The sequence below is a fragment of the Lutra lutra genome, chromosome 15, assembly GCF_902655055.1.
Source record: "Lutra lutra chromosome 15, mLutLut1.2, whole genome shotgun sequence".
Classification (NCBI taxonomy): Eukaryota; Metazoa; Chordata; class Mammalia; order Carnivora; family Mustelidae; genus Lutra; species Lutra lutra.
Genome location: NC_062292.1, coordinates 36808633 through 36833640, shown reverse-complemented (window position 1 = coordinate 36833640; position 25008 = coordinate 36808633). Strand labels below are relative to the sequence as shown.

Sequence of the window (25008 nt, the reverse complement as noted above, 5' to 3'; positions counted from 1 at the left end):
TTGGGACTTCAGTTTTGTATATAAAAGAAAATATACTTCTATCAAAAAAAATACATTCAGAATTGCTGTCATTTCCTAGAAGAAACAGTACTTACCATAGGCTGTAGGCAACATGGGACCAGCCATCATCACCCCATCCTATGGACCCTGGGATGCTCCCATCTCTGTTTTATATCCATCATGGCATTCATAGACCAACTCATCACTGAGGTTAAACCATATGCTCTTACCTTTATTTCTGGCATGTGCTAATACTGACACGTCTTAAGACTTGGAGGCATATTTAAAATCAGGGTCTTATTCCTAATGTTATCCCAAGCACACAACAAGTGGACAAAAACCTTTAATCATTATGTACCAATGCACAAATTATCTTTTAGGAAATATTATTATGAATAATTTACTAAAAATTGATTTTATGTACATTAGAAAATATTATTAATCATTTAGTAAAAATTGATTTTATGCACATTTTCCTTATATATAAATGATACTCTTAAATAAATGATACTATTTTTAGATATACTTAAGTATTCTACATAAATATATATGTCTATGTATACCTGTAAATATATACATATACATAAATATATATACATATATACATAAATATATACGTCTATGTATATACCTACCATCTATAGTATCCTATATGTTCTCGTAGTGTACAGTAAGTACCTGGTGTGTGTGTATGTGTGTGTGTGTGTCCACGCATATGGAAATGTATCCTCCTTACAGGAAACATTAGTTCTCTAGATCAGAGACGAAATAAGTGATGACTCGCAAAGAGCCATTTTGCCAGCTCTCTGAGCTCTAGTCTCTAATCTGTCAGCATCCATGTAATCAGACGCCGTGACAGCCTGAGGTGCTCGTGCTCGGGCAGTGGCTTTGCACCATGGGAAAGGAACCTCTGAAGTAAGAGACTTGGAGGTTTCCAGGGCAGCTGGCCCCTTGATCCATTCTCCCCGCAAGAGAGAAAGGGAAGGAAAGCTTTGCTCTGGAGCAGAGACATGTTTGTGGGGAGAGAGAGAGGAAGGTTTTTACTTCTCTGAAATGTAAGCAAAGGCTCCAGAAAGATGGCTCTAAGTCTCACTGGAGGCATACATTAGCTCTGACGTCCAAGATGTGTTTTCTATTTCATCATTTTCTAGCCAAGTTTGCTAACATTCTTTGTTCAGAAAGCCTGGACCATGCAGAAATGTGAAGACATCCTAGGAACTGTCTCCTAATAATGTGTGGTAATGAACTTGCTGAAGCAGAACATGCATGTAGATGAGTGTAAAAATCAGAAGTTCAGTAAGTTTTTACAAAATAAACACACCTCTGTAACTGTCATTCAGTTAAAACAACAGAATGATCTCTCACATGTTCGAAGTTCCTCATGACGTCTTTAGCCACTAACCCTCTCTTTTCCGCAAATACCACAGAATAATTTTGCCTATTATAAAATTTATGGAATCTTTAAACCTCATTTTCGTATTGGTGAATGTCAGCATTGTTTTTGTGGTTAGTTGTAGTTTATCACATTATTTCGTTACTTAAATAGATCAGATTTTTTTGTTTTTTGTTTTTTTTTTTTAAAGAATTTTATTAAATTTTTTATTTTTTTTCAGCATAACAGTATTCATTATTTTTGCACCACACCCAGTGCTCCATGCAATCCGTGCCCTCTACAATACCCACCACCTGGTGCCCCCCAACCTCCCACCCCCCACCCCTTCAAAATTCTCAGATCGTTTTTCAGAGTCCATAGTCTCTCATGGTTCACCTCCCCTTCCAATTTCCCTCAACTCCCTTCTCCTCTCCATCTCCCTTTGTCCTCCATGCTATTTGTTATGCTCCACAAATAAGTGAAACCATATGATAATTGACTCTCTCTGCTTGACTTATTTCACTCAGCATAATAGATCAGATTTTTAAAGGTTAAGTACACATTTTAAAATCACCTAAAAGGACCAGTCAGTGGTAACATCTTTCTGATAAAATTACTAAAATTGAAAATTTAATTTACTTGCATATTACTTTCCTAAAGACTTGAAGCTGCTTAAATATGAACAGTATGGATGGTTTTCTTTTTAAGACCATAGCATTAAGAATAAGGCCAATACATTTTTTAAGATGCGTGATTTACAATATCGTTAACATTGCCACAAAATCCAAATGTATGTGTGTATCATGATTGATTTAATGAAGTGATTAATGATTTTATCAGTATTCCCGCAGCTTATTTTGGGGAACAAAAGGTGTGCAAGCTTCAGAAAAAAATTAGAACTCTTGTTCTAGATATTTATTTTTCTCTATTCTTTTCCTGTGTTCCTCCTGTTTTTTCATTTTTTGGAATCTCTGCCATTTTGTTATCCAGTCCTTATCTCTTCCCTTGACACTCTAATTCTTGTTAAAAGCCATTTCTCACTAAACATTTGTCCATAAATCTAACACAGTTGGCAGAAAATAAGAGCTTCCACCACAGGTGGAAACAATTTAGGGATTTAAAGAAAAATGGTTGGGTTTTAATCATCGTTACCTAGAAAGTTTAACATACTCGTGTTGTGGATCAGTAACCTTAGCTCAAATGGGTGATCATTTACTCATGGTCACAGAGGTGACTTTCCTCAGAACCTGTGCTAGAATCCAGTTGCCCTGAAATGTCATTGACTTTCTGTGGTGTTCTTCATCCAACACCCAACTTTGGATACACAGAATTTTTCAAGGGCTAATAGAGTCTCACAAAATACACACAGGAGCCAGCTTGTGTGGGTTACCACTGGTCAAACTGAGTTGTCAGGCCGCTACAATACAACTAGCGGTCTGACAACTGCCATTATCCCACAAAATGAAGAAAGATGGTTCACGAGATGAAGACGACAATAAAATATTTATAGCATAACTAAAGCCTTATAAATTATGAGACCTGTTCAACCATGGGACATTTCAGGTAGGAAGCCGCTAAATGTCTTCTTTTATTATTTTTCTGCAAGTATTGGTCATGTGTAAGCCCCTTGTAATTGAAAGAGATTGTGGTCCAACTGGGAACTGAGTATTTTAATTCAAGTTGCTTTAAAAGGACTCTATTTTCTAGAAGTTTAAATTTAAATAATGAGTTCTAGAATAAATTTTTTCAAAAAGCATATCAGAAGCGGGGCGCCTGGGTGGCTCAGTGGGTTAAAGCCTCTGACTTTGGCTCACGTCATGATCCCAGGGTCCTGGGATCTCCCCCCCCACCCCCGCCTGCCTCTCTGCCTACTTATGATCTCTGTCTGTCAAATAAATAAATAAAATCTTTTAAAAAAGCACATCAGAAGACTTCATTTCCTGATAAGATAGATTAGCTGGTATCAGCATACATTTCTATCAGAAAAAAATGTTAGAAGACTGTACAAAAACATCTCTAAAAAACTGGAAATTGCCCAGTACAAGTCTGTGATAATAAAAAAAAGGGGGGGGCACCCAAACCCCAAATAATAGTCTATGACTGTTTCAGCTTTCTACTAGGAGAGTAATTTCCAGACTGTATTTGGGGGGTTGAGGGGGGCAGGGAGAAGCCACAGAGGGTCCAGGGTTCTTCCTGAATTGAGAAGAGCAAGGAAGATCACAGTATGGGAGACCATGGTAGTTAGAAGGGCTAGAATTTACAGGGCAGAGTAACAGAGAGAGTATTAGGAGGAGGTAGAGCTAGAGAAGTTTTCTTAAGAGTGTTCTCGTGTCTTTGGTTGAGAACTAAACTCTGCAAGCCTAGGCTGGAACTCCACGAACTGCCTTAAGAATGATGGCCAGCGAGTTGCAAAGATGAAGAATCCCAAGTGTTCACACAGGTCTAGGAGAGGCCATCGTCTTGTACAGTTTCTTAAGGAGTAGTTTTCCAAATTCTAAGCCACAGTCAAATAAACATAACGCTCACAGGTACAAAATAATTTAAACAAAGAAACTGAGTGCTTACTGAATTAAGCCTGTAAATTTAATATGCACCCATAAAATAACTGTATAAAACTGTCTTGGTCATAAGACATTTTAACTAGGATTGGACTTATGGTCACTTAAAAAGTCTCTTTTCAGTTTGACACTCCAGTTTTAAATAAAGTTTATTTCTAACTAACGTGATAATTTTCCTGTAAGCAATAAATAGGTGTTCCTTTAACATAAAGGGACTGCCTTCAAAGCCTTTGTATTATCTAATATTTCTATGTATTGCATGCACTGGATTTGTGTAGACAGGCAAAGTATGATTTTTGTATATCTATCAGACTCAGCTGGAACTGAAAAACAAATGCATAAGCATAAAAGCCAGCAATGAAACCTACACATAGCGCCTGACAACAGATATATTTTTTAAAAAATCACATCACATGTCAGGATGTGACAGGACAGCATTTTACTTACTGGTGGCACTGCATTTGGGAGGAAAAGACCAGCCATCTTTCAAACATGAAATGGTGTCACTATTATGAGGAAGGCTGTAGCCAACATCACAGACGATTTGTACACTGTCACCTTCCAGGTGTGTTTTTCCTGAAGATGCAGAATGACCATTTTCCACAGAAGGAAAGAAACACTGCCCTAAGGACCAAAGATTGTTGAATGTACAAGATGGAACTGATTTAAAAACAACAACAACAACAACAACAACTAAATTTCCTTTTTACAATATTTTAAGAAGAATGGCAAACTTTCAAAACTAAAATCAGGTATGAAAACAAAATTTCTAAAGAATTCTGATCATGCTACTATAGATATATTACTTCCATGTATGAAATGTAAATTAACATTTCATTCTGTTTTATGGTTTTTACAAAAAAATATTTTGTTTCTATAAACTTCTCGAGGTACAAAATTAGATTTTAATATATCCATTTCTCTCTTCTCATAAATGTTGCTTACAGAACGAGAAAGACCATTACTGTCTCCTTTGTTGGCACGTATTTTCTGCCTCCCATTGTTTTTCTTCTTCTTTTTTTTTTTTTTTTAGATTTTACTTATCTATTTGAGAGAGGCAGAGCGCAGGGGAGGTGGGCAGAGGTGGGAGGAGAGGGCAGAGGGAGAGGGACCAGTGGACTCCTCCATGAGCACAGAACCCAACACAGGGCTCCAGATGGAGATCTCATGACCCTGAGATCATGACCTGAGCCAAAATCAAGCATCAGGTGCTTAACAGACTGAGCATCCCAGGCGCCCTCCCCCCACTGCTTTTTGCTTAATATACCTATTCCCTCCTGAGTCTGCTCTTCACATTCACTGAAGGATTAATAGAGATATCACTGTAAGAACAAAAGACGTGGTTTATGGAAAATATGAAAGTGAAAGTATTTACACTCACACGATCTTTGCAATATTCAAAAGAATGGTAAGTTTCAAAATAGAATGTGTATGTAAAAAGATTTGTTTCAAAGGAAAAATATGCCCAGGCTGATACCAAACAAATATTAGGAAATACATATTAATGTCAAATATATAAATCTTCAGTTTTTAAAATTAAAATATGTAAAGCACTTCTAGGTAACACAAGAAATTTCACATATTTATTCTTCATTTGGTTTTCAGAAAAGGCCTCTCAAGAAAGGACTACGTTTCTCATCTTCGCTGGCTAGTCCTGATCCCTGGGACTCTGCCGAGACATCTGGGCCACGTCTAACCACCGAATGGTTCAGCCACATCTGCTGAGCAAGATATTTACTCACCGAGACACCTGGGTGTTGGTGACCATCCTTCCTCCGTGCAGATGATGCGAGTCCAAAAGGATCGTGAAGGAGATGCAAAATTATATTCACAAGAATAATAATAAATTTCCCCAACAGTAGCCAGGGAACGTTCCTCCGAGTGCTCTCTACCATATATAATTCCGTGGTCTATTTCGGGGTAATTACAGTAGGAAGATGCTGGAAAAAATGAAACAAAACTGAAGAATTAACCCACATCAGTGAATCATTAAGTCATATTTTAATCACCTCTTTGATTTTTTTTTCTTTCATGCAGCTCAGTTTCCTCTACTCTACATGCCTTCCAGTGTACTCATCATCAAGTACAAAAAAAGATCTCGAATTAAGAGTACAAGAGTATTTGAAAAGCCCATTGTCAATGAACATGAAATTTATGCTTGGAATCACGTGGAATAAAAATCTTTTCCGCAGTAACTTTGAGAAGAAAATCCCGCACAACGATCTATGAGCGGCGGCAGAGGGGAGCAGGCAGCGGCGGGCTTGGGTGCACACTATGTGCTTCCAGGTTGGGACAGCATCGTGTGGGCTCCCTGGGGCCTTTCCTTTCTCTGTTCTGATTCAGTCTCTGTGCTGTCTGGTTTTTCCTGGTGCCGTGAGGATGAAGAAGTTTTGTTTTCTCCTTATGTGAATAAAGAAAACAACTTCCAAAAATTCAGCTCACCAATTACCTCGGGAAATTCTCTCTTGCTTTTGTCTAGAGGTGACTTATCATGTGGCAAAAAACTGATTCCCATGACATTTAACCTGCAAAACCTGAGCTAACTTATCTGTTTACAATTTGACCCGTGGTAGTTTTGGAGAACATGCAGGAAAAAAAGACCCTTATAACACTGAGAGTCGCACCTCCCATAATTCTTTTTTCCAGATATGCCTTGCCCTCCCCTCAAATTACAGCGCTTGATTTCCATCCATTTCTACCTCACTTTGTTATCCAGAATAATATCCCTTCCATTCTCCAATCGTCCCTCTTCTACCTATCCTTCAATTCTCATTCTGCCACATTTAGCAAAAATATTCATTGTGTGCACAGCGATGGGCTGGCTTTCAACCTTAACCTCTTTTGGCAGACCTCCTTTAGCCAGTCACCCCCTCCAAAAGGAAGAGATGATGACTCCCATCTCTACATTCTGATAAAAGCTCATGACTACATTTCCTATGAAATAGAGCCATACCCTTCTACACACAGACACACACACACACACACACACACACATCACTCATACATACATGGACACATAGTCTTGCAATCTGTTTACTTATTAACACATTTTGCTTTCCTCCAAGTACACTCGAAGCTATGGTGGGGCACAGAGTTTTCTTTTTTTCTTTTTCTTTTCTTTTCTTTTCTTTTTTTTTTTTTTTTTTTGAGCTTCCTTGCTGCAGGATACAGCCTAATCCAGTGCTCAATCAATATTTCACCATGGCAAGCACACAGGGTTTTTATATAACATGCTGCTTTTGCTCTGGGGCCAGTTTCTCACAGGCCTCTAAGCCTTAGTGCAACACAGACTTGGAGGTCATTTAACATCTACACAACTTCCGGATGGATCTTCACTTGACACTTCTCCGGGAGATGAGTGTGAAGTTTGAGTATCTTTTTTTGGGTCATGGGTTGGAAAAAGTCTACCTATTATTCTCATCTTTTACACTTATTTTCCTCTGCTTTTTGCCCATTTCGAAATCCTCTCTTAATGTCATTGCTAACAGATGTTTAAAACAATCTATACCAGATACACGGATTTAAAAAAAAAAATCAGATACACCTACCCACCCATCCAGACAGTTCTTCAGTGAGACGGTCGTCCAGCCTAACCAGAGAATTTGGTATTTCTGATTGAGACGAAGCAATGCCTATTGTTGTACTTTTATCCCCATCTGCTAACTGCTCTCCTGTGAGTCTATCTCAATGCTAAAAGTAGTATCAAACAAAATGAGTTTCAAGTCCATAGAAAGGAGGTTTTATAACTTTTATGAGGGTGGATCTTAAAAGTAAAGCATTTGTATTGTTCCTATTTTTCTCTTATGTTAGGATTAAAGAGAAACTTCCCCCAAGGAATGTCCATTAGATGTAAAAATTAGCAAGCAACAAAATAGCAAAATACACCCCTTCTGGAAATCAAACAATAAAAGGCAGGACTGAAACTTCACTTCCACGCGTGGTCTAATCAGCCGTCCTGGATCTTGTTAGAGGTTTTGTTTGCCATTATTTGGATATGATGATTTTTATCTCAACATGAAATAAGATGAGACAGTTTTTAAAATATTGTAAGACGTGGTTTCTAGTTTTAATAAACAAAGGATGGACAATTTCTTTTCACTTTTGACCTTTACTGAAGAGCTCAGAAAAAGCAAATAACAAACAACAAAAAAAAACCTTATTGACATCTCACTGGTTTATTATTCACAAAAATTAGAATATACTGTATTGTTTTACTAAAAGAGATTTCCCTTTGTTAAATGACAGATTGAAAAAGGATGTTCCTAGTTTAATAACACTTAAATTAGCAAATCTATGAAAATGCAAATATTTCCAGATTTTCTTGGGATCCTTTTCCTGGCCAGTGGCATTGCAGAGTTTATGGAGAAATACACTGGTACTGGACCCTTTGGACATCATTATATGTAGCTTTTTCATCCTGTAATTCCTCTCCAAATGTTGTATTTGGTGGTTTTCACACTTGGGAACTTAGAGGACAGAGAAAATAATATCATTCTATTTTCTCTTAATTTCATATTAGAAAACATTTTGATAAGATAAATCATAAGACTTTATTCAAAATGTTCTTACCTATTTATCCATTTTATTTTTTTTTTAAGATTTTATTCATTTATTTGACAGACAGAGATCACAAGGCAGGCAGAGAGGCAGGCAGAGAGAGAGGAGGAAGCAGGCTCCCTGCTGAGCAGAGAGCCTGATGCAGGAGTTCTATCCCAGGACCCTGGGATCATGACCTGAGCTGAAGGCAGAGGCTTTAACCCACTGAGCCACCCAGGCGCCCCTATTTATTCATTTTATTTATTTATTTATTTATTTCTTTTAAAGATTTTATTCATTGACAGAGAGAGAGAGAGAGAGATCACAAGTAGGCAGAGAGGCAGGCAGAGAGAGAGAGGGAAGCAGGCTCCCGGCTGAGCAGAGAGCCCGATGTGGGGCTCGATCCCAGGATCCTGAGATCACGACCTGAGCCGAAGGCAGAGGCTTTAACCCACTGAGCCACCCAGGCGCCCCTATTCATTTTAAAACATATTTACACACACACACACACACACATCCAACATCCACACATATGAGAGAGGAACTAAATATTCAGATCTGCCCTCGTGTTTTCAACTTACCTTGCACCCCAGTAGTAGAAATCCAGAAGATTAGAATGACATTAATTAAAAGCAGCATGGTAGATTATCCCAAGCACATATGTTTAGAAATGGCCCAACAGCGGTGGTGTTGCTCCAAGTCCTGCTTTCATTTGGGATGACATGCATGACTTTTGAATTTCAGGGCACTGCCAGGAAGCTGTTGTAATGAAATAGCTTTGGTAAATACCAAAGTTCACAGAGGGTCATGTGAAAGAAACTAAATAGTGTCTTATTCGTGTTTTCACATCAAGACTCTAAATTCCCCTCTTGATATTTATTTGAGCAGGATAATAGGTTTGCAACTTCCTTGCTGCAGTCATAAAGTTTCTGAATTTGAAGCATTCAGAAATGGACCCCTGAGGAGGAGAAATGAAGCTCTTGGCTTTCTCCTCGATAGCCAGGAGGTCACCTGTTTCAGAAGGCAACCAAGTGTAGCTTGTCGGTCCTCATTCTAAAGCCATGTCCACCTTTAGTTATTATAAATTCCTCTTCAAACTGGCACTAAGAATTAGGTTCCCTCTTAATAGTTATTATAGGTTTGTAGATATTTTTTAAGTGTAGTCAAGAATAATTATGTCAAATAATGCTTCCTGAAATTTTGAACAAAGTATATTTCAAACTCCTCTATGTGGCACTAGCAAGAACGGCTAGGACAGGGTTGTGGTAGATTCCCTCTCCAAAAGACAGAAATAATGCTGGACAAAATTATTTTGAAAAACCAAAACTATTTATAGTTTCTGTAATTTGGCCAAAGAACATACTGTCAAGAAATGCTTATTAAAGGAAATCTCCGTAAGTCTCACAAAAAAAGAGCGGCTGCTCCCTTCCTTCTCTGACCTCTGCCCCACTCTGTGGCTCACGTGGGTAGGCAGGCATTATGACCGGCAGCTCTGCTGTCCTGCTCGAGTAGAATGACATTATAGCAGATCTTGGAAAACATCCACAGCCAATGACACTGGTGAACACAATAGAGATTACAGTGGGAAACAATGAAGGAAGGCTAAGTCTCTACACGATACTATTGGGGCAAGAAACAAAATGGCAGCCTGGCTGGAAATTTAACAGGGAAATTTGGAGGAAAAAGACCAAAAGGACCCCACTAAGATAATACTTCCTGCTGGTGGTCCAGAAGTCCCTTGACATACAAGAGTTGTGCCCAACCAGAGAAACCAGAGAGGGTCCTGGGAGCTGCTTGTCCCTGGTTGAACATGGAGCAGACTTGCACACTCCCTGAATGTTGAAAGCACTTCCTAAACCACACAGAGTTTCAGAAACAAAACATAGGATGTTTAGCGGGTCGATGTGTTTAAGCATGACCTCTGACCCATTATGGGTTGACATAATTAAGTTATGCTGACTCAGGAGTGACTCCTAGGAAGTCAGACTAAAAAATAAAAAGAAATAAAACCTGAGCAATGACATCCAATTCCAAGGCCTGATCGACACAAATGTGCACATTAGGGGCAGAGCTGGGGGAATCTGCATTGCATTGGCAGAGTGGGGCCGGGAGTGCTGACCAGGGCAGTCTTGAATAAGAGATACCTGGGGGCCCCCGGTTGTTGATAAAGATCAAGACCCCATCAGACAGTCAGTCCACATGAGGACCCTGTTGCCAGGTTAAAGCTATGGCCTCAGAAAGACTTCCCAGGGGTGGACTCCTTCTATTCGGAGGACATTGAGGTCATTGGGGTGCCCCTGCCACCCAAGGCTGGGTGGCAGGGTACAGAGTCTGCATGAGCAGGTCTGGCAGTTGAGGCCAAAAGGAGACTTGCAACAGCACCACCGCAGGCGAGGAGCATCACAGAGACGAGCTAGTGGAGGTATGGGGTATAGGCCTAACGGACAAGGCCTACCTACTTTATGGAATATGCCCCCAGAAGCAGAGCTGGAGGTTTTTCAACTGCCTTACTAGGAAGTGGCCTGCGGTATGGAGACCCAGGGGAGTTCTGATTCCCCCAGAAGGCCTGGAGCCCACAGGCAGCAAGTCTGCATGATGACCGCCAGTCGCCCTTTCACACCTATAGGCTCAGAGCGATTTTCAAAAGGTGGGCTCGCTCCCCACCAGGGGTGATGCCAGCAGTGGAGGCCTAAATTTCACAAGCTCGGAGGGCAAGGTCTGTCCAAAGCCGGCTTTGGGGGTACATATGGTCCATGTGCACGCCTCCGAGGTAAGGGTAGCCAGAGACCTGGAAAAGAGGGCAAGCGTCCAGAGATACCCGGTCCCAGGAGCATGCTCTTGGGGTACAAAAAATCTAATTCTAAGCCCCAACCTATGCAAATGTAAATATTCCCTCTGAAGGCCTAGCTAAAGTTGTCCTGATTGCCTTGCCCTGCGCGGGTCGTACAGAGGCAGTGCTTCCTCCAGTAAGAGACGCCCCCTAGTTGCTGGAGAAGCCAAACACCCATCAGGCAGCTGGTCCAAATGGGCCTTGGCGCCTCTAGTTGAAGCTGGAGCCCCAGCATGATTTTAGTAGGGGGTGGGCTCTGTCCACCCTGCAAGCCAGCAGGTGTATGGGGACCCCGACCTGACCTCCACAGGCATAGAAGGCTGTGACAGCCAGCCAACTGACAGAATATGGACCACGGAAGCACAGGCCCCACGAGTCCGAGTAGCCAGTGTAACCAGGGACCTGGAACCGGGCAATGTTGGCTGAAGCTGGGTCATAGGACGGGGCAGCTGGGATCCCAGGCATCTGGTATACCAAGGCTTAACAGACAAAATGGCACATATTCTCCCTGAAGGAAGAACTGGAAGAATCCACAGTGCCTTGCCTCAGTGAGGCAGGAAGGGGTGGCTGAGAAATGTGTAATAAGAGACACCTGGGATCCTTGATTGCTAGAGAAGTCACTGGGCAGCTGCTTCCAATGGGAATGAGCCGTCAACAGGTCAAGCTGAAGCCTCAGGAAGGATTTCAGGCTCTCCCCACCCTGGCAGCTAGGAAGTATTTGAGGATGGGCTTGAGCTCTGCAGGCCTCTGAGGGCCCCAAAAGTCAAGGGCTGGCTGACATGGTGTAGACCACATATATGTGGGCCATGCAGATCAGGGCGGTCAGGGACCTTGACCTGAGCAATATCCGATGAGGCCAGTCACAGGAGGCGGCCATTAGGGAACCTGGCATCTGCCTAATTCCAAGGTTTAAGCTCCACAAATGCATATATTCCCCCTGAAGGTGGAGCTGCAGAAATAAGATCGGCCTTGCCTGGGCAGGGCTAGGTTAGATGACCGGAGGACCCCCCAGAAACACCTGAGGAGCCACGATGGTTGAGAAGCTTGACACCTCATCAGGGTATCTAAGGCTGCTGCCTTAGAAAGATTTTCAGGGTTGGGCTCCTTTGTCCTGGAGGCTATGTAGGTGGTTGGATACTGCCCTCCTGTCTTAGGGCAAGGCTGAGCAGGCCAGCCTGGGTATCCTATCATCTAATAAGAGATACCTGGGAGTCTTGATTGTTGGCAAACTCATCAGGAAGCCAATGCAAATGGAAGCAATGAAGACTGCTGCCTCACAAGGATTTTCAGGGGGTGGGGCTCCCTCCATCCTGAGGTCATTCAGGTGCCTGAGTTCAGGCTGGGGTTCCACAGGCCTGGAGTGCCCCCTGCAGCCCAAGGCCAACTGTGGTGTGCCAACAGCGCATGCGCGGTTCTCCCTCCCAGGTGAAATTGGCCTGGGATCTGGAATAGGGAAGACCTGGAGGTTTTTCAACAGCCTCGCTTGGGGAGAACTAGACCCATAGGACGGGTTGTCTTCCATTTGGAGACATCAGGGGATCCTGGTTCCTAAAGAAGCTCAAGACCCCATCCAGAGTCACGTCCACACGGGGACTGTCTCCCATTAGTAGGGGTCCACTAGAAGCAATTTTCATAAGGTGAGCACCCTTCTCGCCAGTCGCTATGTAAGTGGTGGGGGCCTGGCCAGCGTTTCACAGGCTCTGAGGGCTGGGTCTGCCCAAGATTGGCTTATAGGATATGTGTGTGGCTGCACACGGGTGTAGGTCAGGGAAGCTGGAGACCTGGAACAGGGCGAGCGTCTGGAGATGTCAGGTCAGGGGAGCAGGTTCTTAAAGTTACAAAGCATCGGCCTAATTCCAAGTCCTACGGCATTGTGCATATTCTCACCGAAGGCAGTCCTTGAGAAATCTGGAGTACCCCCCCCCCCCCGCAGTGAGAGACCCCGGGGATGGTGGTGGAGGCAGAAACTCGGACCACAGGAAACAGGCCACAAGGGACTGTCGCTCATTTCAGCAGCTCAGAGTGATTTTCGATTTTCGGGGAGCTGGCTCTCTCCATTTTTGAGGCTATGCCAGTGGCTGGCTCTGGGCATTTGCTCCACGGGCCTGGAGGGCCCAGCGGCCAAAGGGCAGGTGATGGGGTATGTACTGCATGGGCACAGGCCAGGGCGGTCAGGGATCTGGAAAAATACAAGTGCCCTGTAAGGCCGGGTCACAGGGACAGGCTACGTCTGAACTGCCTTGCCAGGGTGGGGCCCAACAGCAGAGCCACGGTCCCCTCCAATAAAAGATACCTGGCAATATTTGCTGGTTAAGCCTGGGACCCCTCAGGCAGCAAGGCCACATGGGGGTGTCTGTCAACCATTGTAGCTATGGGCTCAGTGTGATTTTTTTTTTGAAAGGTGGGCTCTGTCCATGCCGGAGGCTCTGCAGGTGGTTGGGGCCTGGCTGGATTTTCACAGGCTTGGAGTACTGGGTCTGCCAGCGGCCGGCTTACAGGGTATGTGCTATGTATGTGTGGGCCGTGCAGGTCAAGGTAGCCAGAGACCAGGACCAGAGCAAGTCTTGTAAGTAGTAGGGTTCATAGGAACAGACTCTTGGGGTTACAAGTCATCTGCTAATTCCAAGTCCTAACCTACACGATTGTAATTGAGATGAACATGGATATTCCGAGTGAAGGCAGACTTTGAGGAGTCTGGACTCCCTTGCACGGCTAGATCAATGGGCTGGCAGGGTTATTCTACCATAAGGGACTCCTGGGAACTTTGATGGACGCAGAAGCCCAGGACTTCAGCATGCAACGAGTTAACATGAGGATGGACTTTTGCCCCTTTCCATGGCTGTTTCAGAGCAATTTGGGGGCAACTCAGAGCAATTTAAAGCTGCTGCCTTGGAAAGATTTTCAGAGTTGGGCTCCTTTGTCCCTGAGGCTGGTTGTTGGCAAACCCTGGAACCCTTACAGGCAGCAAGTTCAAATCAAGACTGATGGTGGCCAATCTGCAGCTTCTGCCTCCTCGTGATTTGGGGGCTGGGCCCTGCCCCATTAGCCTGGAGGGGCCCAGCTGCCTCAGGCCATCTGAGGGGGCATGAACTGCTGCACAAGGTCAAAGCAGTTCAAAGTAGCCAGGAGCCTGGGGAAGGGTATGGATCCAGGTGGGCCATGTCAAGGGATAGGATGGGGTGGACAAAGGCATGTGCCTCAATTCAGACTGTAACTTATGCAAATATCAGGCTTCCTTTGAAGACCAAGCTGGAGGATACCTGTCTGCCTTGCCTGGGTGGGGCGGGGCTTTCTCAAGGGGTGTTACCTAATAAGAAGCACCCAATCCTGGTGGCTGAAGCAGCCTAGAACCCCTGCAGGCAGGATGTGCAAATGGAGAGTGATAGTGGCCAGTTCGCTGCTGCGGCCTCAGGGTGATATTTGGTGGTGGGCACACTCCACACTGTAGCCTAGGCAGGGACCGGTTCTGGTACCACTTCCTTTCCTTGGAGGTCCTCAGCTGCCTCGGGGGTATGAACCGCACGTGTAGCCAGGGACCTGCAACAGAGTGCTGGTCTTGGGAGGCTGGATTAGAGGAGTGGCTCTTAGGGACAAGATATGTGGGTACTTGCAATCCCTATCCTTCCCCACAGGCACTGTCCCCTCCGAGGCAGAGCTCGAGGTCACTGAACTGCTGCAGTACAGGGCCAGGAGTGCTTTCCAGGTATCATCTAATAAGAGACTCTTGAGAGAAGGAAAAACCTTGGATCCACTCAGGCAGCAAGTTCAAAGGTGGAGGGACTGCCCGCAGATTGTAGCTGCTACCTCAGGGTGATGTTTGGGGCTGGTCCCATCCCCATTAAACCCATGCGGGTGTCTGGGAGTGGGCCGTGGCTCCCCAGAGCTGCAGGGCCCTGGCAACCCCGAGGGGCTGGAGTGGAGCTGACCGCACACGCACCACTCTGGCGAGAGGAGAGGTCAGGTTAGTCAGGAGCCTGTAACAGGGCAAGTGTCAGGAGAGGTGGTGTCAGGGTGTGGACTCTTGGGGACACAAGGTGTCTGCTTAATTGTAAGACCTACCCCTCCATATAGTACCACCCCCCACCCCCGAAGACAGAACTGGAGGTTTCCCAACTACTTTGCCAGGGAGGAGTGGAGTATGGAGCACAAGGTATCTTCCATTAAGAGACACCCAGGAGTCTTGGTTCCTAAAACAGCCCTGGACCCCATCAGGCAGCAGGGCACAAGGGGACTGACTGTGGCCCATCTGCCGCATCAGAACATTTCTCAGAAGGTGGGTTCTCTCCATGTCAGAGGCTCTGGAAGTGAGGGTTGGCCTGGCTGGAGTTCCACAGGCTTAGAGAGCCAGGGACACTCAAGACCAGCTTACAGGTATGTTCTGTTACTGGATCAGACTCTTGGGGTTACAAGTCATCTGCCTTGTTTCAAGCCCTAACCGAAACCAATGCACTTATTTCCCCTGAAGGCAGATCATGAAGACGTTGGACTGGGCAGGGTATGGCCGGGCAGAATGGCCAGGGCATCCTCCAATAAGAGACCCCACAGAGCCTTGATTTCTGGAAAAGACCAGCACCTCATTAGGCAGCCAGTACAAGCAAGGACTGCCTTTCACCCATTTAAAGCTGCCATGTCAGAAAGATTCTCAGGGAAGGGATCCCTCTACCGAGGAGGCTAGGTAGGTGATTGGGGACCGTCCTGAGCTGGAGGGCCCATGGCCACATGATGTGGTGTATATAGCATGTGTGTTGGCTGTGAAGGTCAGGGTAGACAGAAACCTAGAATGGTGACCTTTGGTGGGTCAAAGACATCTCCCTAATTCTAAGCCCTAACCTTCATAAATGCACAAATTCCTTCCAAACGTAAGACTGGAGGAAACTGGATATCTTGCCGGGGTGAGGCTGGGCAGTCTGACTGGAGTATCTTTTAATAAGAGAGACCTGGGAGTCTTGATTGCTAGAAAAGTCCAGAACCCCATCAGGCAGGCAGGCAGTCAAACGGGCACTGTTTCGAGTTTGAAGGTGATACCGCAGCAGGATTTCGGGGGTGAGATCCCTTCATCCTGCCAGTAATTGTGGACCAGCCCAACTCCACATGCCTCAAGGTCCCTGGCTGCCAAGTTCAGCTACTGGGGTACATAGCGCACATATGTTTGTCATGCAGATTTGGAAAGCCAGAGACCTAGAACCTGCAATTTATGGAGAATCCAGATCTCAAGAGCAGTCTCTTGGGGTTCCATGGCATCCTCTTTATTCCAAGCCCTAACCAACCCAAATGCACATGTGAGGACCAAGAGAGACCACCCAAAATGTGCCACTTTGCCATATTAATAATTTTGAATTAAAGTTATGTAAGAAAGAGTGCAAGAAAGACACCTAGACTGCCTCCCTTTGTCTCCAGAAAGCAGGAAATAAGTCCACCATGTAGGGGTGCCTGGGTGGCTCAGTGGGTTAAAGCCTCTGCCTTCGGCTCAGTTCATGATCCCAGGGTCCTGGGATCGAGCCCCGCATCGGGCTCTCTGCTCAGCGGGGAGCCTGCTTCCCCCTCTCTCTCTGCCTGCTTCTCTGCCTGCTTGTGATCTCTGTCTGTCAATCTTTTTTTTAAGATTTTATTTATTTATTTGACAGACAGAGATTACAAGCAGGCAGAGAGACAGTCAGAGAGAGGAGGAAGCAGGCTCCCCGCTGAGCAGAGAGCCCGATGCGGGGCTCGATCCCAGGACCCTGGGATCATGACCTGAGCCGAAGGCAGAGGCTTTAACCCACTGAGCCACCCAGGCGCCCCAAATAAATAAAATCTTAAAAAAAAAAATCTTCCAGATTATGCTGAGTGAAATAAGTCAAGCAGAGAGAGTCAATTATCATATGGTTTCACTTATTTGTGGAGCATAACAAATAGCATGGAGGACAAGGGGAGATGGAGAGGAGAAGGGAGCTGAGGGAATTTGGAAGGGGAGGTGAACCACGAGAGACTATGGACTCTGAAAAACGATCTGAGAATTTTGAAGGGCTGGGGGGTGGGAGGTTGGGGGCACCAGGTGGTGGGTATTGTAGAGGGCACGGATTGCATGGAACACTGGGTGTGGTGCAAAAATAATGAATACTGTTATGCTGAAAAAAAAATAAAGGTGGGCGGGAAAAAAAAAACAGACACTGATGTTCCTACAAATATATGAAAAATAATTTTTAAGTTCCAATAACTCAAGATTGTATCTTTTTAAAATTTCTAATAAAATTCTCCAACACTGTAAAAAAAAAAAATCTTCCATGTAAAGAGGAGGCATCTTGCAGCAGGAGGTAAAGAGATATCCCATCACCAGAGATAGGGAACTCAGAGCCAAGGCGGCTATATAAATGAACATTTTATTTTTGCCAATTTACCACCCCTGTCCAAATTCTGTTTTTTTTTTAATATTTTATTTATTTGACAGAGAGAGATCACAAGTAGAGAGAGAGAGAGGAGGAAGCAGGCTCCCTGCCCAGCAGAGAGCCCGATGTGGGACTCGATCCCAGGACCCTGAGATCATGACCTGAGCTGAAGGCAGAGGCTTAACCCACTGAGCCACCCGGGCAGCCCCCAAATTCTGTTTTAAATCCCTTACTAAACACGTCTTCTTTGTCCTGTCAACTTGCCACAGATTTATTGCTTCTTTGTCTAAAAGAAAATATAACAGCAGCCTGCATTAGTCATTTGAGTCTCAATTTTAATATCTGGCCTCTGTACACACAAAATTTTGCTTCTTTCTCCTGTTAATCTATCTTACGGCAATTTAATTCTTAGGCCAGCTAGAAGAATGTTGAAGAATACAGAAATATTTTGCCTCTGCAAAACTTGGTATGATGGGCAGGGTGAACTTCCCTGGCTGAACAGAACTGCAGCTGAGAGGAGATAGGGGGGTGGGGGGGTATCTAATGTACCTGCAAGTGGTGAGAGTCCTTTTTCTCTTCCTAAATTTAGATCAGCTGGAGAAAATATTTGTGGAATCGGTTGCTTGGACTTGGAAAATCTAGTACATTTGGTAGAATAGTCTTGGTTTGACTAATCATGTCCTTCCTGAGATGGTCAATAATTTCCCTTATCTCGTGTCATCTGTCATAAATAGGAATCACTAAGGGGAAAGAATGTCACCCTGGGCCTTACCAGCCTGCTGTTCAAGTTGGGCTCACAGACTGGTGTGTTCATGATTCTTCTCCAGCTGGGGTCTGTTTGGACAAACTTTGATGTGGGCGCCCCTTGTAAAAAAAAAAAAAAAAAAAAAAAAAAAAAAACAGATGGAAGTTTTTCCTTTCATCTTGTTCTATGTCCCGAGAGCTTGATCCTGTGACCAGCGAGAACATTCTGTTTGTCTCCACCATTCAGAGAGTACACTTACTTGGATATACCTTGCTGGTCAATTGAATAGACCGGGGTTCTGAAGCAAGAGGTTGTAAGTCTGAGACTGGAGACCTCTTATATTTTCATGGGAGACCACAGACACTGTCTTCACTACACCATCCTTTTTGTTATTGGACAAGGGCCCATTGCTCAATGTACATGAAGTCAAACACTGATGCTGGTTTTGTGGTAGAGAAGAAGGGTTTTATTGCAGGGTGCCAAGCAAGAAGATGGGAGAAAATTTCTCAAATCTGCCTCCCCAAAGGGTGGAAATTGGGTGTATTTAAGTATAAGGGATGAGGATGTGAAAGGGTGTGTAGGTTGATTGGAATATGCTGATTGGTTATATGGGAAAAGGGAGGCCTCCTCCTTTCTGGGTATGGGAATGCAGGAATCCTGTCTTTTCATGGGACACATGTTCATTAAAGGTCAGAGTAAGCATGATGATGGGGGAGATCTCAGAGTATGTCATCACAAAAGTTAATTTCATTCACTCTTGAACCCGTCTGTACAACTGCAAGAATTCTTCCCAGTTTGCTTTAGTCTTAGCTAGTCTTCCTGGTGGTCAGTCAACTTCTGCAAAACAAGCTCATAAATCAATCAGGTTAACTAGAGTTTCCTTAGGGTGGAACAGCCAAGCATTCTTTAACTCAGCATATTGGTTGGAGTCCCCTCTATCATTTGATCATTTTCCAGTCTTGAGGGATTGGGAAGATGACCACTCTGGCTACTTCCTGCTGATTTTAGGAGCACAGTTTGGGGCTTGAGGAATGAAATTATTTTGTACTTACTTGGAAGTATATTCTTGTTCCTGGTCCTGCATGCTCATTTTGCATAACTAGGATATTAGTTCTTTGTTTGACCACCTTGAAACAACACCATGCACACATTTTGTCATTCCAGATCTAATAACTGGTATGATGCATATGGATAAATCCACTTTAATTAGTCCCTGTAACATCAATGCCTGAGAGAATCTGTGAAAGTAAACCTGAAAACCAGTCTGAGCCCAGAATTCCCCTGTCACCATATCCAATTTTTTACAATACGCAACTGGTTCTCATGTAAAGTTACCAAGTCTTTCATGAATGGGCAAGTCAAAGAGCTTTCTTAGGTCTGGAAGTCCCAATGCTGGTGCCTTTAACAAAAATTTTTAATGAGGTGGAATGCCTAGTGACATTATCCTGTCCAGTTACAGAGTTCATTGTTTCCTCAGTTGATGGCTTCATAGAAGGGCTTCACTGTGAAGCCAAAGTAGGGAATCTAGATATTGAAGAATTCTGCCATATATAAGAATCTCCACAGTTGTCTCTGGATAGTGGGTAACACAATCCTGGCTAATAACTCTTCCCTATCAGGAAGGAAACTTCTTTGCCCCTGAGAAGACCATTCAAACAGCAAATATTTCACAGAGGGTTGAGAAATTTGCCCCTCTTTTTTGGATACTTCATCCCCAATCAGCTAGAAAGTTCTGAGTCAAATAGTCTTTAGTCTCTGGTCCTACTGGCTATCAAAATGTCAACCACATATTGAAGCAAGGCACCCTCTCTGAGGTGAAGTTCTCGAAGATCTTTAACTAGAACCTCACCAAAAATAGGACATTCTTAAATCCTTGGGGGAGTACAGTCCAGCATTACTGCTGCTTAACCTTCATGTTCAAGTCTTCCCATTCAAAAGCCAATAGTTCTTGAGATTCTGGACTTAGAGGCACACAGAGAAACACCTCCTTTAAGAATCCAGTGAACCAGTGAAAAACTCCAGAGAAGGTGATGAGCAAGGTGTAAGGGTTAGGTACCACCAAGTGACCATTTTCCATTATTTGTCTAATTGCTCTGAGGTCTTGGGCAAAGTGATATTCTTTTGTGCAGTCTTCTGAACCAGCAAGAGGGAGGTGGAGGTGAGGGACAGGACTGAATTAGTCCTGTTCCAAAAAGGCAATGGCCAGAGTCTGCAAATCTCATGTAAGATGTTCTCTTAGGGAACAGTGTTTTAGGTTTGGAATCTTTGCCTTGGGCAAAACCTCACCTGAAAGCGTGCTATGGTTTTTGCCTCTCCAGTCATCCCATCTGCCCACGTTGGGGCTTACCTTTTGTAGAATCTCTTCTGACACGTCCACTGGCTGTTCCTGTCCTTACTGTAATATTGCTTGGAACACTCACGTTGCTCTGGTAGTACTTTGATATCTCTTCATGCAGACAAAAAATGACGTGAGTATTGAGCTCATTCAGCAGGTCCCTTCTGAATAGTGGAGTGGGACACTCAGGCTTATACAAAAAACTATGCTGCAGGTAAGTTTTTCCAACTTGACAACCTAGGGGTTGGAAGAACCATCTTTGCAAAGGTTCTCCTGATACTCCTGTTAATTTCATGGAGGATAATTTTATTAATCAAGGATTTAATACAGAACAGGTGGTGCCTGTGTCGATCAAAAACTTTGTCATCCGCCTTCCCACTTTCAGTTGTGCCAGGGCTCCTTGTGAGAAAGGTTAATGGAGCCTGTGGGTTGTAATAGAGTGAAGGCTTCATCACTTTTGATCAGTCTCAGTAAGCTGGGACATTTCAGGAGTAATGTGATCTTGCTCCTCTTTTTCTCCAGGAGCTTTATTTAATCTAGGGGCAATTCTTTCTTCCAATGGCTTTCTTGTTTACAGTAGGCACATTGCCAAGGCTCCATTGTAGTGTGCCCCTTCTGATTCTGCTTGCCAGGAGTTCTTACCTTGGGTTTGTCACCTCTTTGTCCTTCCCGTGTAAGGGCAGTAGCAAGCAAGGTCACTTGTTTCATCTTGCATTGCTTCTTTTTCTCCTGTTTGTGATCTCTACCGTTAAAGACCTCAAAGGCAATTTCTCCCAGTTGTGACATAGACCTTTCTATGGCCCTTCCAACCTCTGTCATTTCTTTTGAATATCTAGGACCCTAGCATAATTTCCCGTAGCATTTGCATCTCAGTTGGGGTCAGCCACCAGCACCACCATGGCAGCTGCAGCCTTTACCAGATTGGCTAGAGCCTCAGCCAGAAGCTTATCAGCTTCTTCTAACCTCATTCTCCACTCTTCTGACATACAGAGAGTGATTACTAAACTCTGTACATTTGCCCAGATAAGGTTATGGGTGGCAAGATTGGGGAGAACAAGTTTTCTATTCCTTTTGGAGCCATGTCTATATGTTGGCTTATTATTTTTCCAGTTAAACAAGTTGGAAGTAGAGAAAAAGCAAAGGTACACAAACCATTTCAACCGATTAGTCACCATTGTTTCCTCAATGGTCACTTGCCTTAAAGGGAGTTGCCCTGCCTCAATTTGAGTGGCTCCCTTGCCAAATTTTGCTCCCTGCCCTGTTGGGTATGAGGAGAGACTATTCCTTTTTGTTCTGACTCCTCACGAGCCTGGGACCCTAGAGCCCAGAGCTTGGAGGTTTGCGTAGCTGGAGCCTCTGCTGCACCACCCTATGGAGGTCGACCTGGACCTTTGGTAAATTCAGCTGCATTAGTTAAGGGGTCATCCTGTCGCTTATTAGATTCTGGTAAAACACTGCCCTTTGGGGGTTTATCCCCCCCCATTGGACCATAATCTTACATTTCTTCTGTACCAGCTTGTTTTGCTACAACAACACGAAAGATTGTACAGACAGAATATCCTCATCTCATTTCTCCTCTCTTTTACAGAACAATTCTAACTGGAGAATAGCATTATAATCCAAAGGCCCATTTTCAAGTTACATTTCTCAGGACTCCAGGGAGCACTGTGGCCCAGCAATATTAAGGAAAAATATCGTCTTGTTTTTCATGGGATCATAACTACAAGCTGCTGAGATTTTAAGTATGCATACCAAAGGGCTGCATGAAGAGATCAAATTACTATTACTCATGCTTTGGCTTTAACTTACTTCCTTTATCCTAACCAAGATATTGCCCAATATAATGCTAGCAAAACTAGATGCACATTATCAAAAAATTCAAGAAGTAAGAAAACCAGAGGACTTCTATGGGTAGGGTCCCTAACTCTTCCTTGAAGTCAGGGTTTCCCCCAGCTAAGGCTTCCTTTCAGAAGTCAAAGCTTCCTTGAGGAACTCTATCAAGTTGACCCCCCAGAAGAGGATCAAAGAGAAGAAAAACTTGTCCCATGCTGTCGCACATGAAGTATTCAAGAACAGAATTTTTCCAAATCAAGTCCTGTTCTTCTACCACAAAAAAGAAACTAAAATGTGAAGGTTGGCATCATCCCACCATGCGGGGACCCCTGCATCTTCCTGGATCACTGGTCCTGGAAGCTGCTGGACCCTTCACAATCCTGGGCAAGCAAGGGGCAGTGAACCATAGACAAGTGTCCAGAGAGGACTTAGGGTACCTTCTTGGTCACCAATTTTGTTACTGAACACAGATGGGTCCATTGCCCAGTGCTCAGCAAGTCCAATGCTGATGCTAGTTTTGTGGTAGAGGAAAAGGGTTTTATTGCAGGGCACCAAACAAGGAAATGGGAGAAAATTTCTCAAATCTGCCTCCACAAGGGGTTGCAGTTAAGTGTATTTAAGAACAAGGGGGCAGGATGTCATAGGTATGTAGGTTGAATGGACTATGTTGATTGGATATAGGGGGAAAGAGAAGTGTTCTCCTTTCTGGGTATGGGAATTCAGGAACCCTATCTTTTCATGGGACACATGTCCATTAAATGTCAGGGTAGCATGATGATGGGGGAGAGCTCAGAATGTGTCATCACAGAAGTTACTTTCATTTACTCCTGGTCCTGTCTGTGCAACTGCAAGAATTCTTCTTGGTTCGTTCCAGGCTCAGCTAGTCTTGCTGGTGGAAAGTCAACTTCTGCAAACAAGCTCATAAATCAATCAGGTTAACCAGAGTTTCCTTAGGGTAGAACAGTCAAGCATTTAATTCAATGTTTTGGTTTCACTACCTGTGGAATGAAGACCTTAGCTTTCTTGGGCTATTTGGGGGAGTAAAGTTTTGGATCACGGGGGCTGTGTTATCTAGGCTCTCTCTGAGGACACTTGTGTGCATGATCTAAACCTGGGGAGTGGTCCCCAGTATTTTTTTTAATTAATTAAAATTTTAATTACAAAATGGTGATTCAGAAGTTCCACATATTACTCAGTGCCCTTCAAGGTCAGTGTACTTTAAATCCCCTTCACCAGTTTCACCCATCCCCCCAGCCCACCTCCCCTTTGGTAACCATCTGTTTGTTCTCTATGGTTAAGAGTCTAGGTTTTGGCTTCTTTTTTTTTTCCTTGTTCATTTGTTTTGTTTCTTAAATTCCATATAGGAGTGAAATCATACGGTATTGGTCTTTCTCTGACTTAGCTCATTAGCATAACACTCTCTAGATCTTTCCATGTTGTTGCAAATAGCAAGATTTCATCCTTTCATGGCTGGATAATAATCCATTGTGTGTGTGTGTGTATGTCTACAGCTTCTTTATCTATACATCTATCGATGGACACTTGGGCTGCCTCCATATCTTGGCTACGTAAATAATGCTGCAATAAAATAGGGGTGCATAGGCCCCTTCGAATTAATGTTTTCATATTCTTTGTGTAAGTACCCTGTCGTGTGATTACTGGATCATAGGGTAGTTTTATTTTTAACTTTTTGAGGAACCTCCATACTGTTTTCCACAGTAGCTGCACCAGTTTGCTTTCCCACCAACAGTGCAAGAGGGTTCTTTCACCAATGTCCTATAGTTCAGAGTTTTACCCCTTTGGTTAGGTTTATTCCTAGGTATCTTATTATTTTTGGTGCAATTGTAAATGGGATTTTTTTCCTTAATTTCTCTTTCTGCTGCTTCATTTTTAGTGTATAGAAACACAAAAGATCCTGCGACTTCACAGAATTCATTTATTAGTTCCAGCAGATTTTGATGGAGTCTTCTAGGTTTTCTCTATATAGTATCATGTCATCTGTAAATCAAAGTTCTACTTCTTCTTTACCAATTTATACATATCTTACTTCTTACTTGATTGGTATAACTAGGACTTCTGGTACTATGTTGAATAAAAGTGGTTAGATCATCCTTGTCTTGTTCCTGACCTTAGGGGGGAAGCTCTCAATTTTTCCCCATTGAGTATGATGTTCATTGTAGGTTTTTCATAGATGACCTTTCTTATGTTGGGGGTGTGTTCCCTCTAAACCCACTTTGTCAAGAATTTTTATCATGAATGGATATTGTATTTTATCAAATGCTTCTTCTGCATCTATTGAAATGATCATATTGGTTTTTATCCTTTCTCTTATTGATGTGAAGTATCACATTGATTTACAAATATTGAACCACCCTTACATTCCAGGAATAAATACCATTTTATCGTGGTGACTGATTTTTTTTTAATGTATTGT

The 25008-nt window shown here is 43.6% G+C and overlaps 1 protein-coding gene and 1 long non-coding RNA gene across 4 annotated transcripts in view; both read right to left on the bottom strand.

The window, feature by feature from the left end:
* CFHR5 (complement factor H related 5) overlaps window positions 1-9672 on the bottom strand; it is a 32829-nt gene extending 23157 nt beyond the window's left edge. The window contains exons 1-3 of one of the 3 annotated variants that reach the window (XM_047705119.1): window positions 9048-9672; window positions 5673-5870; window positions 4378-4554 (exon numbers count right to left, since the gene is read on the bottom strand). In XM_047705119.1, the coding sequence (XP_047561075.1) occupies window positions 4378-4554; window positions 5673-5870; window positions 9048-9105 (433 nt within the window). In that variant the 5' untranslated portion in view covers window positions 9106-9672. The remainder of the gene's footprint in view (window positions 1-4377; window positions 4555-5672; window positions 5871-9047) is intronic. The other 2 variants (XM_047705117.1, XM_047705118.1) reach the window with 2 other exon arrangements.
* Window positions 9673-11139: 1467 nt separating this feature from the next.
* The window catches only part of LOC125086063 (uncharacterized), a 96010-nt gene continuing 82141 nt past the window's right edge, over window positions 11140-25008 (bottom strand). The window contains exons 3-4 of the long non-coding RNA XR_007123085.1: window positions 18434-18525; window positions 11140-11254 (exon numbers count right to left, since the gene is read on the bottom strand). This is a non-coding gene — a long non-coding RNA (uncharacterized LOC125086063). The remainder of the gene's footprint in view (window positions 11255-18433; window positions 18526-25008) is intronic.